The sequence below is a fragment of the Pituophis catenifer genome, unplaced genomic scaffold (assembly GCF_029215685.1).
Source record: "Pituophis catenifer annectens isolate HBS135680 unplaced genomic scaffold, rPitCat1.0.hap2 SCAF_9, whole genome shotgun sequence".
Classification (NCBI taxonomy): Eukaryota; Metazoa; Chordata; class Lepidosauria; order Squamata; family Colubridae; genus Pituophis; species Pituophis catenifer.
Genome location: NW_027256889.1, coordinates 29,637,592 through 29,656,404, shown reverse-complemented (window position 1 = coordinate 29,656,404; position 18,813 = coordinate 29,637,592). Strand labels below are relative to the sequence as shown.

The window sequence follows — 18,813 nt, the reverse complement described above, 5'->3', positions numbered from 1 at the left end:
ATTGTGTTATTAATCAAGATGGCCCTAATATTGAAAGCTCTGTTTGGTTGTGGTTATGCAACTGTTTTGCAATAGTTCTGTATCACACCACTTAGCAGCATCAATTCCTGCAGTCCTGGTTGCTGTTATCTGGGTGGTTAGGTGAGACAATTTCCTGGCAGCTTCCCACAATCAAAATCTCTGGGGGACCTGGGAGGAAGTTGCCAGTCTAGGCTTGCAGGCAGGTAACTCACTGCCCTGTGGGATGGGGAGGAAGGGGCACAATGTGAGTTGGAGAGACTTAAAACTTGCAATTTTGGCTTTTATTTTTGTATGCTGCTCACAATTACTGAGTGAGTGGGCGGCCATATAAATTGTCTTATATAAATAAACTTTCCCTGCTAGCTTCCTTGTTGACTTTTCTGGAGAAGTACACAAGGCTGCAAATGGTGATCACAGTGTGCTTGGCAGTTGGTTGTAAGTGCAAATAGATTGCCAAGTTGCAATCATGTGATTGTGGGGCTGCTAGGACAGTCAGAAGTCTAATGACTGGTCATAACTACCATTCTTTTGGTGTCATAACTTGGAATGGTTGCTGATTGAATGTCATAGATTGAAAAACCCCTATAGGAAAGCAGTTCTTGTATGAAAAGTTTTTGATTGAAGTTTTGTTTCTTAGTAACATACATTGATAGTCTACAAAAAGCTCGCTTCACTATTCATAAGCAAGTTTTATACAGAAAATTAAATATTGACAAAGGTTTTGACATGTCATCCGAGTACATTTTAACAATTGCTGATAATGCTTATCTGGTGTTCTGTTAATATCAGGTCTGTCATAATGGTCACATCTCAAAAATCATAATCCTTTTTGACAGTAAAAATGCAAACTCTCATCCTAGAAATCTTGCTTATTGGTTGCTACCAGTATTAGTCGGATGGAGTCCATATTGGTAAGCAGAGGGAAAGATGGCTGTGCGTGGGATTCAGTCTTCGTCTTTATCTTCATCTTCCTTCACTTCCGATTCGCAGAGTTGCCCGTACATTTCTAAGCAGCCTCTGTGAGAATTGAGAATTGGTTACGCAACTGCATCAGTTCTGTTACAAAAGACAATATATTGCAAAATAACATTTGCGCTCGTGCTTTGAACTCTCAACTCTTATAGATCCTACTTAGGAGAAAACTTGACAGTAGAAAAAGTTATATAACCATTTTTATATCAAAGCAAGATATCTATTTGTTATAATTTGAATATTGTACAAACATCCTGTCTACACAAAATATTTAGATTATATGCTAATTATGCCACCATGGTTTTTCTAAATATTCCGTACAGAGTGAGATGCTACACTGTTAGTATAGTAAGAGTGGCTACTAAGCTACACTCCTAGTCCAAAGGCTAAGGAAGTAAGCTACAAAGGTAGTAAAAATCCTGGCCCCAAAGTGTTTCTTCAATTATTTTCAAACCCTTCTCTAGTAATGGTGTTTTCTTCCTTATTTTGCTTTTACATGGATATGGATCAAAGAAATGAAACCTACTTGTAAATGGACAGTTCTTGATGTAAACTGACTTTCAGTTCTTCCAATTCTTGGTTCTTTCGTTGCTGAAGTTGAACTCCAGTCTTCAGTTCCCTTATTCTGTTTTCCATCTCCTCCACTTGCTCCTGTGGGCAAAAAAGACAGGTAATCCTCAATTTACAACCAGAGTTCGGATTGTGTTGCTAAGCAAGGCAGTTATTGAATTATACCCGATTTTATGACATATTTTGCCAGAGTTATTAAATGAATCATGCTGTTAACCAAATCAAGCTTCCGCCATTAACTGTCAGAATTCAGCTGGGAAAATCATAAGTGCTGATCACTGCACACTGCAACCATCATAAATACAGTTGCCAAGCCCCCAAATTCTGATCACATGACGGGATACTGCATAGGTTGTGTGAGGGCTGGTGAGAACTTTTTTCCGTGCCTTTGATTTTGAAGGATCACTAAACAAATGGCAAACTGAGATCTATCTACTGGTATGTAAATGATCTTCTAAAAAAGAAAGCTTTAAATTCTTCATGGTGGCCTTATGTTGCAGTCAAGACGGACGTGGCTTTGCAATATTAAGGAACAGCCCCTTCAGTGTGAACTTGGGCAATGGACAACTGAATTAAAATGGACACTTGCAAACAGAGTGTCAGCCCTGGAGGCCATCTTTTTCTTTGGATCTTCAGGGCTGCCACACTTGGTGGATGGACATGCTGGGAGGGGGGTGAAATGTATAGCCATAAGTGACTCTCTACGCACAGTCACTCAGGCACTAGTCACTTCCCGCCTGGACTACTGCAACGCTCTCTACATGGGGCTCCCCCTGGGGTGCACCCGGAGGCTCCAGCTGGTCCAGAATGCGGCCGCGTGGGGGATTATGGGGGCGACGAGGCGCTCCCATGTGACACCTCTCCTGCGCGAGCTGCACTGGCTCCCGGTGGTCTTCCGGGTGCGCTTCAAGGTGTTGGTGACCACCTTTAAAGCGCTCCATGGCTTAGGGCCGGGGTACTTACGAGACCGCCTACTGCCACCAATAGCCTCCCACCGGCCAGTACGCTCGCACAGAGTGGGCCTCCTCAGGGTGCCGTCCGCCAGACAATGTCGGCTGGCGACCCCCAGGGGGAGAGCCTTCTCTGTGACGGCGCCCACCCTCTGGAATAACCTTCCCCCAGAGTTACGTATAATAACAGACCTCTGGATTTTTCGCCGGGCCCTGAAAACCTATTTATTTCAACTAGCTGGGCTGGCTTGAGCTAAATTTTAAATTGATTTTAAATTGGGTTGTTTTAATTTACGGCCAGAATATTTAATTATTTTAATACTGTTTTTTTAATTTTGTATGCTTTGTTTTTACTTAGGCTGTGCACCGCCCTGAGTCCTATTTGGAGAAGGGCGGTATAGAAATTTAAACAAATAAATAAATAAATAAATAACATTCACTGGGAGTCAAGGACGTTCAGCCTACACCTGGAGAGGCATGACTGGGAAGCAACTCCAGTTATGATGGTGATCTGATTAGAGCGCGTGATGGACATGTGGGTGCCAGGAAAGGGACTTTGACTTTCCTTTGGGTGGGGAAAACCCGGGAGACTTCAGATTCGGGTTTTGCCAGATGTGTCAATATGACATCTCTAATAAAATGGAACTTTGAGGAAATGCCTGCCTCGGAGTCTTACTTGGTTGGGGGTGTTACTTGGAACCCTGACATTAACCCGAATCTACTTTAAAAACTCAATCCAGCTCCCCACTCCAGGGTCCTGAGCCCAAAGCGCTGACCCACTTGCTGGGCGGCGCAAAGACTCAGGGAAGATGGAGAAGACGGCAACTACAGAAGGAGCTACAGGAACTAGCTTGGAGGTTGTTCTCGAGACCACCTACTCCCCTTCGGAGAGTGTGGTACCAGCAGCAGAGACTGTGAAGGCTGAGGGTTGACGAGGTGCCCGGCCCAAAGAGCCGGTGCCCTGGCAGATCGCTCAGCTGGATCCTTCCCCATGGGGAAGCCACAGGAGCTGAGCTGCTTCAGGAGTTGGCAATTGGGGCAACACTGCAGGAACCTCGGATTGCAATGAGCAGAGCGGTGCACGCCTAGGCCTTCGAATGGAGAGCGACGAGGCTTCCTGAGCCCAGTGATTCCAGGAAATGGAGTCTCCTGCCACCGTTGCGGAGCCAGTCACTAGTGGGGCTTCAGGAGTGATTTGACCAACTCCGCATGGGCAGCATCGCACAGCCTACCCCAAACAGCCAGCCCCCATGAGTCCTGGCTCAACCCACATTCACTTTTCTGGGCTTCAGAGCCATGACCGTCCAGAGTGAAGCATGGGTTTAATTTCACTCGGCACAAAGTAGATCGCTCTTCAGCCTCCTGCACCACCAGCCACCCCTCCCTCGGGATTCAAAACATTTGATGGAACCCCGGGGAGGCTGGTCTATTTCCTGAACTGGATTTGGTCCCACATTGACCATTATGGGGACCAGTACCAAACTGATCAGGATATAGTGTTGGTAATTGCTGACATCATGATGGAGGGAGAAGCAGCGGAGTGGATAGCCCAATTACATGATGAAGGGGCCCCAGAGCTAGAAGACACTGACGAATTCATGCAACTGCTCAGGGCTCAATTTGAGGAAACAGCCCACAGAGAGGAAGCTGAAATTCAAATCAAAGCCCTGAAGCAAGTGGGCTGACCCCCAAAAGAACTCGTCTGGGAATTCCGAAGGCTGGCTGAGAAATTGAGAGACTGGCTTGAACGCCTTTTGCAGGGACTCGCCAAGCCCCTGCAAAACTGGCTGAAGCGCCACAACCGGCACTGCCGGGAATGATGAAGTGCTTCCAATGTGGCCAGCAAGGCCACAAGTGTCTGTATGCCTGGCTCCAGCCCCAGTCCCTCAACTCCAAACTCCATCGGCATCTCGGGGAAGGAAAATCCCAAAGAAGTCACCAGACAAGGGAAGGATCGCCCAACAAGCTGCTGAGGTTCCTCCCCTCTCTGTCGGAAACTCCAGCTTCAGAGACCCCTCCAGGCTCCACCAGTGGGAGCAGTGGGGAAGAGGATCCGATGGTAAGTGAAGCCATCAGCCCCTTCTTCATTAAGTCCCGGATAGTAGTGCTAGGGGGACATAGAGGCCATCATAGACACCGGCTGCACCAGGTGTGTCTGATCAGCCTCCCAATTGTCCAACAGCTAGGAATAAGCATGAAACCCCTGGTACACCCCATACGCTTTGAGCAGGTTGATGGGACACTAATAGGCGGAGCCCCAGCCACTTTAGTAATGGAGCTTGTTAGACTGGAAATGAGACGCCACCAGGAGCTTATATGTTTCGTATTAGCCCCCCAAATCACTGAATCAATCATACTAGGTCTTGCTTGGCTTTGACAAGTGGGGCCTGACCATCACATGGGAAAATGGCTACCGAAAGCTAAGAATAGGCATTGGCCCACTGCTGCCAATTTCGCCGAATAAACAGGCACTGAACCCCAGCAGCTGCAGCTGGCTGGAAAACGCTGCAGCCGCCACAGATGGGCTCCCTGGCTGTCCTCAGGTGCCCAAGGAATATTGAGTTTTGACAGCCACCTTTAGCGAGTAGGACTGCAACTTCCTCCCCACCACCCTACAGACTGCGCGATTTGAGTTCATACCGGAAGCCAAGTTGCCAAAGCCAAAAATGTACTCCATGATCCCAAAAGAAATGACTGAATTGAAAAAATACATCAAGGCCAACTTCATTCTTTCAAGGGGCTTCATTCAACCTGCCAAATCCAAAGTGGCGGCTCCTGTGCTGTTCAAAAACAAAAAAGACAGGACGATGAGGCTTTGCATTGATTTTCGTGAAATTAATGCCGTGTGCGTGAAGAACACCTACCCCCTCCCCTTAATGACATGCTAAGCTTGGTGAAGGGCAAGGTGCTCACCAAGCTGGACCTAAGAGAAGCCTATTACCGGATACAGATTAGGGAGGGGGACGAGTGGAAGACCACATTCAACTGCCCACTGGGCAGCTTCCAATTTAAGGTCATGCCGTTTGGGCTCCAGGGAGCCCCCGCCATATTCATGCAGCTAATCAATGAGGTGCTGCATGAGCATCTCTACAAGGGGTTCCTAGTTTACCTGGATGACATTCTTATATTTAGTGAAACGCTGGAAGAACATGTTAAATTAATATGGCAAGTGCTGGGAAAAAAACTCGCTGCAAAGCTCTATGCAAAGCTCTCTAAATGTGAATTCCATAAGACTTCCCTAGACTACTTGGGCTACCGAATGTCAAGTGAGGGGATTGAGATGGATCCAGGGAAAGTGAAAGTGGTGCTGGACTGGCAACCCCCATGCAACTGCAAACAGCTCCAAAGCTTCCTAAGGTTCGCAAACTTCTATAGGCAATTCATTCCAGCATTTGCAGAAGTAGCCCTACCCCTAATGGAGCTACTGAAAACAGCCTCCCCACTTCAAAGCCGCGTCCAGCACAACCGCTGGCCTAGTCACTAGAGTGCCAAAAAGCATTTGAGAAATTAAAAAGACTCTTCACTGAGGAGCCGATCCTCCAGCACCCCGAGCCCGAGCGACAGTTCATTGTTCAAGGCAACGCCAGCGATGTAGCTGTGGCAGCAGTGCTTCTGCAAGAAGATCCCCAAGGTTGACTTTTGCCCTGCGTGTATGTGTCTAAAAAATTCACCAACACCGAGAGATGGTGGGCAATATGGGAGAAGGGGGCTTATGCAGTCTGCTGGGCTCTTCTCTCCTAGAGGCATTTCTTAGAAGGGAGCAAAGTGCCAATAGAGGTCTGGACTTATCACAAAAAAACCCCGAAAGCTCTCTCCCAAATACAGAGGAGATTTATGATATCTGCCATTGAAAGGATTAGAGCATACACAAAGTGTACCTAACTCAACTTTTGATTCCCTGCTGAGCTGAGCTCCATTGTAACCTAATGTGCCAACTGCAAAGATAAAGTCTTTAGGCTAATTGCCAAATAACCTCGCTTGTAACTTAAAATGTGTATTCACAGCAACCTAATGTGAGATAGCACCCCCTAACAAGGCTCTGGGCTATAGGCTTTTCCCCTTCTAAAGTCCCTTGTTTGCAGAGCGCTGAGAAAATCATGAGGTTTGCATGAACTAATGGATATGAAATTATGTGTTTAACACTGACGATCTGTGCAAGCTGTGTAAACTATAAGAAGTTCGAGAAAGTTTTTGCACGTGGTGGCTTCGGCTTTTTCTTTTTCTCTCTGCCTGCTCTGTTTAAGATAGGAGCCTGAGTGGCGTAGGAGGCTAATGCCTCCTAAGGCAGCATTTAACATCCAGCTGCCTGCAATTACTGCGAGTTCAATTCTCATCAGGCTCAAGGTCGACTCAGCCTTCCATCCTTTCTAAGGTGGGTACATTGAAGACCCAGTTTGTGGGGACAATAAGGTGACTTTGTATAAATATACAAAAGTATGAAGGCTATTGCTTAATGCATTGTAAGCCGCCCTGAGTCTCCGGAGAAGGGCGGCATATAAATCAAATAAATAAATAATAAAAAAAAGGTCGCCCAGTTTTGCGTTTTGATCAAAACAATAAAACTGATTATCAGTTGCCTCGTGTTCAGAGTTTCATTGGATTTATCAGATTCTGTGCTGCACTTGAAAATCTTAACACCTTTTAATTCAGCCAAATCACATGCTGCATCTTTCATGGAATCTCTAACCTTATAATAATTTGAATAAATTAAAGGTATTCCTTGTTGAGTGACCACAACTGGGGCTGGCAACTTGGTCATTAAACAAAATGGTCAATAAATGTAACCGTGACTCCTCACAATCTTTGCTTTACAGACCCTTGAAAGGCATAAATATGAGGACTGGTTGTAACGGTAAGCTTTTTAACAGTCATAACTGCATGTGTTCATTAAACAAGGCAGTTTGCTAAATGAGAATTGCCTGTTTGTTTCATTTAAATTGACATTTGGTTTTAAATTGATCAATCAGTCTGGGTAACTGATTGCATGAAATGACCACAGTAACCTGAAAACAAAATGGCTGCCAAACAGACTCCATAGTACACCAGCATTCTGGGCCTAGTTCATATGTAACATACAGTAGTGGCCAAAATTGTGGAAGCCTTTTGGGAAAAGTGTATTTTCTAAAACTAGCTAATAACACCACTTTTTTTTTTTGTAGTACCAGTGGTGGGATTCAAGTAATTTAACAACCAGTTCTCTGCCGTAATGATTTCTTCCAACAACCAGTTTGCCAAACTGCTCCGAAAGTTAACCGGTTTTCCCGAAGTGATGTGAACCGACTGAATCCCGCCACTGAGTAGTACCATAAAATTATATATCAATGGCTCCATAGATTTTCAATTGGGTCTGGGCTATTCCCAGGCCATTCCAGCACTGGAATATGATTATCTTGAAACTCCAAAAAAAAAAAAAAGTGGTGTTATTAGCAATCAAACCTCAAAAATACACTTTTCCCAAAAAGCTTCCACAATTTTGGCCACTACTGTAAAAACCCTAACCCCAAAATGCATTTACAGTGCTAGCTTTCATATGTTCTATACTGTATTTTTTGTTTTGAAAATGCATGAAAACAAATGTAGCTGGGAGGGGGGGAAATTATATAAGCCCTTTAAAGGCCAAATCAAAGTTTATACAATAACATGAACACTTTAAAAGTTTTTAAAAGTACGAATAATTACCTGATTGGTGAAATAATTTTGCGGTATGACCTTAGTTACAAGTTTGCTGGCCTGTAGAAGTGATATAATTCACTATTTGCTAATCATGAGATTAAATGATTTTGTTCATTCCAATTATCTTTGCACATGAAAGATATTAAACTATCTTAAAGATATGTTACTAATGTAACACTATAATCATCTTATGCTGATGTTTCTTGATACAAATAATTCTTGACATGACAACAATTGGAGACAGGCTTTCCGTTGTTAAGAGTTGCACCTGATTTTACAAACTTTGTTGCTGCTCAGCTTCCAATGACTTTGCTTGTCAGCCTTTGCTCGCTGGGAAGTAGCAAAAGGTGGATTGCATAGGATGCACCACAACCTTCATAAATACACACAGGTTGCCAAGGGCCTGAATTTTGATCAGATGATTGTGGTAAGGCTGCAATGGTTGTTAGTGCAAAAGTCATCACTTTTTTCAGTGTCATAATTTCAGCTGTTAAATGAATGATGGTAAGGACTACCTGTATTGAGGGTGTTGCATGATAGCCCTTGGTGCCATTTCAGAGGCATTTGTGGCTTGTTAGTTGTAGTCTGTTCCTGAAAAGAAACGTTGAGTCTGTTCTCGGTGCATTTCAAAACTCTTATTATTCTGATGTCCCCCGAGATCCAGGGTTCCTTCAAAGTCCTCACTGGCTGAATATGTTACAGATCAGTCCTATTCATAGAAAGCAAAACGTGCTTCTGTGGCCACAAAAAGAGGCCGTTATTTATATACTCTCCAGAGAGGGGTCAGATCACGGTTTTAAAATCTCACTGAACAAGTAAATAGCTTTCCCTAATCCTGCTAGTTTTTCGTTTTTGAACAAAGAGAATTTGAATAATTGACGAAGAGCAATAAAGTTTCCTTAGAAAAGGAGACCACTGTTGGAATTCCGACTCTGCTGGAGTTACAATCCTTATGATCTGCAAGTTGTGCTGCAGATTCGAAAAGCTGCTCTAAACAGAAAAAGACGTCAAAAGCGAATCTATTCAGAAGTTCCATCGTTCCACAACATCTGTCCCCTACATGGCGTAGTGATCTCCCACCAAACACCCTGCGTATGAGAAAGGATCGGTGGCAATAAAGCCCAGCTCTTGAAAGGACTTGTTAAATCAAGATGAAAACACAAAACGGGCTCCCTGCCTCTGCTACTGAACTGCAAAAAGCCCCAGCCCAGCTGAGCTTGACGGACGGCAGGGAGTTACGCTTCTACGCCCCTGTTTAAAATAACTTCCACAGCAGATAAAGCCTAATAAAGATGCAGCTCAGTCATGAATTGCAGACTATTTTCTCATGAACCAACATAATTATAGTTCCTTTGTAAACTGAATGTAAGCTTACAGCGCCTTTGAGGAAACACAAGACAATTTCTTTACTTATTCATATATAGATAACAAACTTTTGAGGCTTGTTAGTCAAGATAATCAGAGTTATATCTAAGAAGGTGGCATAGAAAGTGACAAGCTTTTCTCTGGCTTGCTTCATATAACTTGCTACACCATTATGACTGTCCTATTTGGTTTGGATTTGGGTGTCAAAGCAATACAGATAATCCTTCAATTTGCTGTTTGAAGTTACAACAGCACTGTATGACTGGTCCTCACATGACCATCACAATTACTTACAGTCACATGATCAAAATTTGGATGCATGGCAACTGGCAAGTATTTATAACAGCTGCAGTGTCCCAGCATCATGCGATCACAATTTGCAACCTTCCCTGCCGGTTTCTAATAAGAAAAGTTGTTGGGGGAAGCCAGATTGGCTTAATGATGGTGTGATTCATTATAAAAATTGCAGATTTTCTTAATAACTGTGGCAAAAAAGTTTATTAAATGGGATGCAACTCATTTAATAATCACCTTGCTCAACAATGGAAATGCTGGTGCCAATTGTGGTTGCAAGTCAAGAATGACCTGTAAATGTGTTGCAAAGCAACCATCCGAGTTGGGGGGCTCAAATGGGACATGGGTCTAGACCAGGGGTCGGCAATCCGCAACTCCAGAGCCGCATGCAGCTCTTTGGGCCCTCTGCCGTGGCTCCCTGTCCCATCACTGGGTGGCCCCAGCCCTCGCCCCTCTTATTTCTTTTTTTGACTCCAGCCCGAAGCGGCAGGAAGCGAAGGCTGCCTTATGCGCAAATTTGGCACGAAGGCAGGTACAGGGCAGCTTCGCTCCTGCACTCTCCTCCCCCAAGCCGGGAGTGTGCGCACATGTGGGGAGATCCTTCTCAAGCGAACGCCAAAACACAGCAAAGGTGCGTGTGGGGTGGGCGGCCACTCGCTTAGGAGGGTCTTAGCAGGACGCAGCTTCTCTCCTGCACTAATGATCTGGCCATTGCTGGATCTCCTCCCAGTCTTGTGACACCCTGGCTGTGAGCTGCACACACACAGGGAGACCCTTCTCAAGCAAGCGCCGAAGCTCAGGAAAGGTGCGCCCGGGGCGGGCAGCGGCTCGTTTAAGGAAGGTCTCCCCGCACGTGCGCATCCTCCTGGCTCAGCCGGCCAGGGCATCACAAGAGTGGGAGGAAGAGGAGGAGAGTGCAGGAGTGAAGCTTCCCTGTACCTGCCTTCATGTCACATTTGCACGTAAGGCAGCCTTCGCTTCCTGCCGCTTTGGGCTGGAGTTTGCACCCTCCACACTTGGCTGAAGAACTGCGGGGGTGGGGGATGAAACGGCAAAGCGATGGCTGAAGCATTAGTGCAGGAGAAAAGCCACGTCCTGTTAAGACCCTCCTAAACTTTGGTGCTCACTTGGGAAGGTTCTCCTCATGCATGCACCCGCTTCTGGCTCAGCCACGCCGGCCAGGGCATCACAAGAGGAGTGGGGCGGAAGAGGACAGTCGCCAGAAGGGAGGGGGAGAGAGACACACACACACATATATACAGAGAGAGGGGAGACAGACACAGAGACACATAGAGTGATACATAGGCAGGGGAGGGAGAGGGAGAGATACAGTATAGAGGGAGGAAGACACGGGGTGGGGGTGAGGGGGAGATAGGGAGAGGGGGAGACAGAATGGTTTTGTGGCTGGGTAGGTGTGGCTGGGGGGGTGTCATGTGACTGGGTCGGAGTGAGTGACATCGAGTTGGCCACGCCCACCCAGGTTTTGTGGCTCCGCTGTTGTTTTATGTTTATGTTTTATGTTTATTTGATTTATATACTGCCCTACTCCCAAAGGACTCAGGGCGGTGAACAACCACAAGATAAAAACACATAAGTACAAAATTTAAAAACAAAATAAAACCGAATTAAACAATTTGGCCGAAGACAGATTTAAAACACCCCAATAAATTAAAAACGAGTTAAAATTTGCGTTTTAAAAAGGAAAAAAGGGAAAAAATTAGGCCAGGCCAGCCTGATGGAATAAAAAGGTTTTGAGAGTGCGGCGGAAGGTGCGTAGATCCGGGATCCTCCTTATCTCCGGGGGGAGCTCATTCCAGATAGTAGGTGCCCCCACAGAGAAGGCTCTCCCCCTGGGGGCCGCCAGTCGACATTGTTTGGCCGACGGCACCCTGAGGAGCCCCTCTCTATGAGAGCGTACCGGCCGGTGGGAGGCTACTGGTGGCAGCAGGCGGTCCCGTAGATAACCAGGTCCTAAGCCATGGAGCACTCTAAAGGTGGTAACCAAGACCTTGAAGCACACACAGAAGACCACTGGGAGCCAGTGCAGCTCGCGCAGGAAGGGTGTTACATGGGAACGCCATGTCGCTCCCATAACCACCTGCGCGGCCGCACTCTGCACCAGTTGGAGCCTCCGGGTGCTCCTCAAGGGGAGCCTCATGTAGAGAACGTTGCAGTAGTCCAGGCGGGAAGTGATGAGGGCATGAGTGACTGTGCGTAAAGAGTCCTGATCCAGAAAGGGACGCAACTGGCGAATCAGGTGAACCTGATGAAAAATCCTCCCGGTCACGGCCGTCAAATGCTCTTCTAAAGACAGCTGTGAATCCAGGACGCCCAAGTTGTGAGCCCTCTCCGCAATTCGCCCCCAATAGTCAGTGATGGCACTAACTGACTATCGGGACGTCGGAAACCACCGCCACTCAGTCTTGGATGGGTTGAGCCTGAGCCTGAGCCTGTTTCTCCCCATCCAGATCCACACAGCCTCAAGGCACCGGGACATCACTTCAAGGGCATCATTGGGGTGGTCCGGGGTGGAGATGTACAGCTGAGTATCGTCAGTGTACTGATGGTACTTCACCCCGAAACCACGGATGATCTCACCCAGCGGCTTTACATAAATGTTGAACAGAAGGGGTGAGAGGACTGACCCTTGTGGCACCCCACATAAAAGGCGCCTCGGGGTCAACCTCTGCCCCCCTGCCAACACAGACTGCAACTGATCGGAGAGAAAGGAGGAGAACCACTGCAACACAGTGCCCCTCACCCCTAACTCTTCCAACCAGTGCAGCATGATACCATGGTCGATGGTATCAAAAGCCGCTAAGAGATCTGATAGGACCAGGACAGAGGAGCAACCCTTGTCCCGAGCCCTCCAGAGATCATCAACCAACGTGACCAATGCCGTTTCCATGCTGTGCCCAGGCCTGAAGCCTGACTGGAACGGATCCAGATACACCATTTCATCCAGGTGCTGGGGGAGCTGTCGCGCAACCACACTCTCAACAACCTTCGCCACAAAGCGAAGGTTGCAGACCGGATGATAGTTAGACAACACTGCCGGCGGCGGGGAAGTCACCCTCACTCAATGAAGCATTTATAATCCCCTGGAGCCAGCCTCGCATCACCTCCCGAGAAGCCAGCACTAACCAGGAGGGACACGGGTCTAACAAACATGTGGTCGCATTCAGTCTACCCAGAATCCTGTCCACGTCGTCAGGAGTCACAGGATCAAACTCATCCCAGATAACATTCTCAAGACCTGCCTCAGTCATCCCCCCTGAAACTACCCAGTCGGAGTCCAGACCTTCCCGAATCTGAGTGATTTTATCATGCAGATACTGTACAAAGTCCTCGGCTCTACCCTCCAAGGGGTCCTCCCGCACTCCCTGGTGGAGCAAGGAGCGGGTCACCCTAAACAGGGCAGCCGGGCAGTTCTCTGATGACACAATAAGAGCAGCAAAATAATTACACTTTGCTGCTTTTGTCGCCATTAGGTAATTCTTAATATGAGATCTTACCAGTGTCCGGTCAGATTCAGAAAGACTGGCCCTCCAACTACTCTCTAGGCGTCTTTTCCGGCGCTTCATCTCCCTTAGCTCCTCAGTGAACCAAGGAGCCAGATGAGATTGACGCCGGGTCAGAGGCCACAAAGGCACGACCCGATCCAGAGCTCCAGCGGCCGCCCTATCCCAGGCGGCCACTAGGTCTCCAGCCGAGGCATGAGCCAGAGCTTGGGCTCAAAGAGCCCAAGTGGCTCTTTGAGTGTTTAAGGTTGCCGACCCCTGGTCTAGACTCACTAGGTGAGCACATGAAAGCCAGTCTGGCCTTGCCCCAAAGGCCTTTGAGGTTTATCTGGCCTTTCCCAGAGGAAAGCTGCCAGACTGGGAGATTCCTGTATTATAGGCAGAGAACAATTAAGTAGCTAGTTTGACCCCCGTGTGGGTCTGGTTGTTTGCACCTGACAAGACACAAAGCTAATGTTCCAGAGGAAAGCTTTATAGAGTTATTCTTGAAATGATCCCCCCCCCTTCTTAACCAGTAGATTCACTCACCTGCAGCAGCCCAATGTTGTTCTCAATTATCGAGTTTAGCTCGAAACTCCTTTTGCCCTTCCAAGCTACCTTGCCGGGCAAGTGCTGCATCAAATGGCCTAACAGCTAACCGGAAAGGGTGGGTGGAGGCCATAAGGCTTACCTTGTATTGCAGGACCTCTTCATCGCGCTTCTGCTTGATCAGCAGAATCTGTTCCTCCAGGTTCCTGTTTTGCAGTAGCAACTTGCTGACTTCTCCCTGCAACGGCCTCAGGGTCTCCTTCAGTCTGTGGATTTCACTCTGTGTCGTTTGCAAGGCTTTGCTGCTGGCTTCTCTCCTTTCCAAGAGGCGCATCAGCTTCGGTTCATAATGCTCCTCCAAGCACTGACGGTTCTCCAGTACAAAACTCTCAAATTCCATGGAAAGCCGCCGGCTCTCTTGGAGGTGACGGCTGCTCCTCTCATGCCGTGGAGCCTTCAGCTTCTGCCTAAAATGTTCCTTCTCTTCCTCACAAGTCTCTTTCAACTGGGACAGCTCTTGTGAGAGCTGGCTGACTCTGTTCTCCAGTTCTTTTTGGTAGTCCACGTGCTGAGCGACTTCGTACCTCCTGGTTTCCAGCTGATACTGGCATGCCACGCACTCCCGCGTCACCCTAAATAGCTTCTGCTTCACCTGTCGAATCTCATCCCGCAGGTTATCTTTCTCCAGCTCTACTTTGGCATGGAGCCTGTAGGCTTCCAGAATCTCTTCGTGGGCCCGCTGGAGTTCCTCGAGAGCTGGTTGGCGTAAGAGTGTGAGTTCCTTAATGAGAGAGTCCCTCTCCTCCTCTAGCTGTTCTACTGCTTCAATGCATTGCTGGAAACGTTCCCCAAGATCTTCCATGTCCACATGTTGGCTCTCAGCAGCAGACAAGTCTTGGCAAGTCATGGAATCCTGAGACCCCCGTGAGGCCCCAGCAATTTCAGGATTTTGTTGGAACTGAGCACTAATGGGGTCCATGTAGAAGAACTCAGGGACATTTTCTTGGTTAAATTCTGGCAGTGTTCCTACACTGGCAATATTTGGCTCCAAGGTTTCTTCACTATCCTGCTCCACTGGAAGTTCAAAATCTGCCATCTCTCTCTTGAAAAGAGAAAGGAAACTATGAATCAGATCTCGAGAAACAGGCATATCCTTGTACCACACAGATGCCATAGCTTTATATTGTAAATAGAGTAGGAAAGTGGGGATTTAAAGACAATAAATCAAGAAGTCATAGAAAGACTTTTGAGGGCATTATTTAAGAAAGGAGAATATTTAAAAGGAATCACAGTGGCACGGCATTTCTGCTGTTAAAATATTTAAAAAGCTTTCTTGCCCAGCAGTTCTGTTTTGAATTACAGCGCTTTAAAACTGAAATCCTTTTTCTGAATGTAATTGCCAAGAGGCTGGTCTTGAATCCCGGGGCCCCTTCCTGATCCCTTCCCCACAAAACTCGAAACAGCCATTATATTATTTGGCCACGTCTGCTCTAAGCCATCATCTGTACAGCCTTCATATGATGTCATCCTGGAACAGGGAACGTTCTCAGCAAAATGATTAACTTTTCCGTTTCTGGGAAGGGTGTAATGCAGAGGAGAGACAGGGGCACACAGGATTTCTTAAATACTTTCTGACAAGTTAGTTTGGGGAAAGTATAAGAACACCCCAACCCTTGTGTGGAGTACCTACCACACAAACACAAGTGTGTGACCTTTATTTGCCCATATTTTGTCAATTTATATGCCACTCATTTGCCTTTTTTTAGGTAGCACATGGGATTAGAAAACAAACTGAAGAATTTTCTTTTCTAAACTCTCTGTTGCATTCTTCACCAGCAGGTGATGGTGGGTTCTTACAAGTCAGTCTCACTGGAGACTAATATGGAAAGGGCAGAACAATATACACAGGTAATTTTCAATTTATAACCATTCATTTAGCAATCACATGAAGTTACAACAGTGCTGAAAAAAGTAACATATAACTGATCCTCACACGTACAACCATTGCAGCATCACCCATCACATGATCAAAACTCCAGCGCTCTGCAACCAGCAATGTATTTATGATGGTTGCAGTCTCCTGGGGGTCATGTGATCTCTTCCCACAAGCAAAGTCAATGAGGGGAGCCAGATTTGCTTAATGACCACGGTTCACTTAACAGAGGTGATTTGCTTAACACCAATGGCAAAAAAGTCATAAAATCGGACATGACTCACTTAACAACCACCTTGCTTAGCAACAGAATGTCTGGTCCCAACTGGGGTTTGTAAATCAAGATTAACTGTGTATTGTTTTTTCCCTAGAATATAGCAGTTGTGTATTAATGTAGCATGTGGTCTATGAATCTGCAGGTTAGCAGAGATTGTAAACATTCTACCCTTCTAAAGTCTTCTTCCAGGACTTTAGAGGCAGAAAAGTGGACTTCGGGAAGAGAGGAAGTAAGAGATTTCTTTGGGCTAAGGAATTCTTGGTTGAAGGTCATCAAGGAAACAAGGACTTTAGAAACAGATCTAGGAGACCAGCCTCATGCCCCCAAATCCCAGGAGATCCAAAACTAGAGAAGTGAACTGGGTGAGTGAGTGGGGAGGTCATATACAGACCTTACATTACAGTTTTTGAGAGTTTTAATTCTGCTTCTGCTCATGCCTGTCTGTTGCTTTGCTCAGCTCAATGACTGCCAATGCCCACAGGTGGCAAATTAAGCCTCATGCAATGATGTCGCCATTTTCCTAAGTTTTTATTCAGATAAGCATCTTTTACTTTTTGCGAGTGTTGAGTTTTGATTAGCAGCATCCACTCAGAATGGCATCCACTCTGCTGGGATTCCTAACCCTGTTATGACAGGAGAGATCTTTGGTTTGAGATGTCGGCAGTTTCTCTTCTGCCAATAAACATTGGCAGCTGTTTTGAGGTTGGAGTCTTTGTGTGGAAAAATATTGCCAGTTGTTTCAAATGTTTGTGTGGTCACCCAACCCATCTTGCATAGAAGGACTGTGGTTTAAGCAGAGAAGCGAGATAAATTAGCACAAGTGAAAGTATTTTGGTGCCCGAGACATAAATGTATATGTTCTCCTTACCTTGGCAACATTTTTAAAACTAAATATTGATCCAACCCATTAGTGGGTTTAAGAAGTTATGTGATTTATTTAGCATTGCTGGCTAGGAATCCAGCAAATTTTAATCTCAGTGTATCTGGACAGCGCCAGATTTGGGAAAGCTGAGTCAGTGTTATGCAATTCCAAATATTTAAGCATCCTCCAATTTATGTGTGGGTTTTTCTGATGAATGTATGCAACTTCCACCTCCCAAACTGTTTGCATTTCTTTCCATATTCTTCTAAGCCCACCGTAGGATTAAACCAAAATAGAGAGAACTACAGTATTGTTTTTCTTTTTCCCATTTCGCCTTCATTTTCTTCCTCTTCCATCTTCTGTCACACCTCAACTTGAGTGTAATTCATGCACAACAGAAACTCATTAGCTCAGTTCTCAGTGGACATCATGAAGCCAAACACTTTTTTGCCAGCTCCAAATCCACCTCGTCCATTTTAGTCTCTGGTTCAGAGAGAGAGGCCGGGTATTACTGGCAAACCAGAAAATTGCACTAAGGAGGGAAAAGGAGTTGGAAAGTGAGCCGGGAGGACGAACCTGTGAGCAGGAAAGCCAGGAGCTGTGCTATGGGATGCCATTCCAAAGAGGAACAAGTACGGAGGTATGAATGGCGCAAATCAAACATTTAGCAATGAAACCGGCGATTAAATTCAAGAACGGATTATATTGCACCGACAAGTCTGAGCAGCTTCGTCGGCTTCAGACCAGCCGCCGCCGCCGCCGCTGTTGCTGGGATCTCACTAACTCCTGAAGCTCAGCTGCTTTCCCGGCCTCGGGTGAGGAGGCTGCGCCCGCGTGAATCAGCAAGGCTGCTCCGCCCGGCGGCGGTGGCGAAGCGAAGGTCTCTCCGGGCTGGACATTCCCCAGGCGCTTGGGACGGAGTCCGAGCTCCGGCTGCTCCAGGCGGACGGCCCGGGGATGAAAAAAGCGAGCAGGAGCGGCGGGGCTCCGGCAACAGGTGGCCGCACAAGGGCGGCCTCGCCTTCCACTGCGCCCGGCAGAGCGAGGGGGCGGCCGAGCCGAGCCCCGCGAGCCTCCGCCGCAGGAGAATCGGCCCCTTTTCCCAAAGAAGGCCGCTTCCCCCTCCGCGGGCTCCTCGGCCAGCCCGCCCTCAGGGCTCCAGCCCGGGCTTGCAGGCGAAGGGGCCCCTCGCGGGAGCCACACCTGCCTCCCCAAGTCCCCGGCGGCTGCACAGCTGGCCTAGAAGCGCCCTGGCAGCTCCCGCTCGCTCGCTCGGGAGGGGCGGCGGGAGTCGGGCAGCGTCTTCTCTTGCTGCAAGTTTTCCGATGAGCCTCGGCTGCCCCTCCCCCCCTGCCCCGGGCAGTTGACGCCTGGCCAGCCCTGCAGCCGGAGGGAGTGCCCCCCCCCGCCGCCCCGGGGCCCCCTCGGCGCCAGGCGCTGCTCACCTGCCGCTCCGGCACGGGCACCTCGAGCCGCGGCTGCCCCGAGATGAGGAGAGGCGCCGTTATTAATAAGCAGGAACGGAAACCCGAAGCCCGCCGCCCCCCGCCCGGAGGGAGGAGCCTGGGGTGGGAGGAGGGGCCGGGGGACGCGGGGGGAGGGGCGACTGCGGTGCTTCCCCCTCTTGGGGGCTCCTAGGCGGGGAGGCTGAGAGGCCCGAGGACAGCCGCGTGAGCGGCCTCTGGCATGAAACGCAAAGAGGGCTTCAAAGGAGGCGAGATGGGGGCGGCACGTAGAATAAGAGAGGTGGAAGGGACCTTGGAGGCCCTCTAGTCCAACCCCCTGCTGAAGGAGGCGACCCTATACCGTTCCAGACAAATGGCTGTCCAGTGTCTCTTCTTTAAAGC

At 47.7% G+C, this 18,813-nt stretch overlaps 1 protein-coding gene across 1 annotated transcript; it reads right to left on the bottom strand.

Moving 5' to 3' along the window:
* Positions 1-700: 700 nt before the first annotated feature.
* SYNC (syncoilin, intermediate filament protein) lies at positions 701-18,506 on the bottom strand. The gene is made up of 4 exons (XM_070949923.1): positions 18,412-18,506; positions 14,037-14,996; positions 1,520-1,644; positions 701-1,038 (listed from the first exon to the last, which is right to left on the bottom strand). The coding sequence occupies exons 2-4, from the start codon at positions 14,988-14,990 to the stop codon at positions 966-968; spliced, it is 1,152 nt and encodes a 383-aa protein (XP_070806024.1). The 5' UTR covers positions 14,991-14,996; positions 18,412-18,506; the 3' UTR covers positions 701-965.
* Between the last annotated feature and the right edge of the window lie 307 nt (positions 18,507-18,813).

Coding starts and splice junctions, on each gene's coding strand:
- SYNC (XM_070949923.1), bottom strand. CDS start 14,990: ATGGCAGATTTTGAACTTCCAGTGGAGCAGGATAGTGAAGAAACCTTG. Junction 1,645..14,036: donor AAGAGGTCCTGCAATACAAG/GTAAGCCTTATG, acceptor TTTTGCCCACAG/GAGCAAGTGGAGGAGATGGA. Junction 1,039..1,519: donor CAAGAACTGTCCATTTACAA/GTAGGTTTCATT, acceptor CAATTCTCACAG/AGGCTGCTTAGAAATGTACG.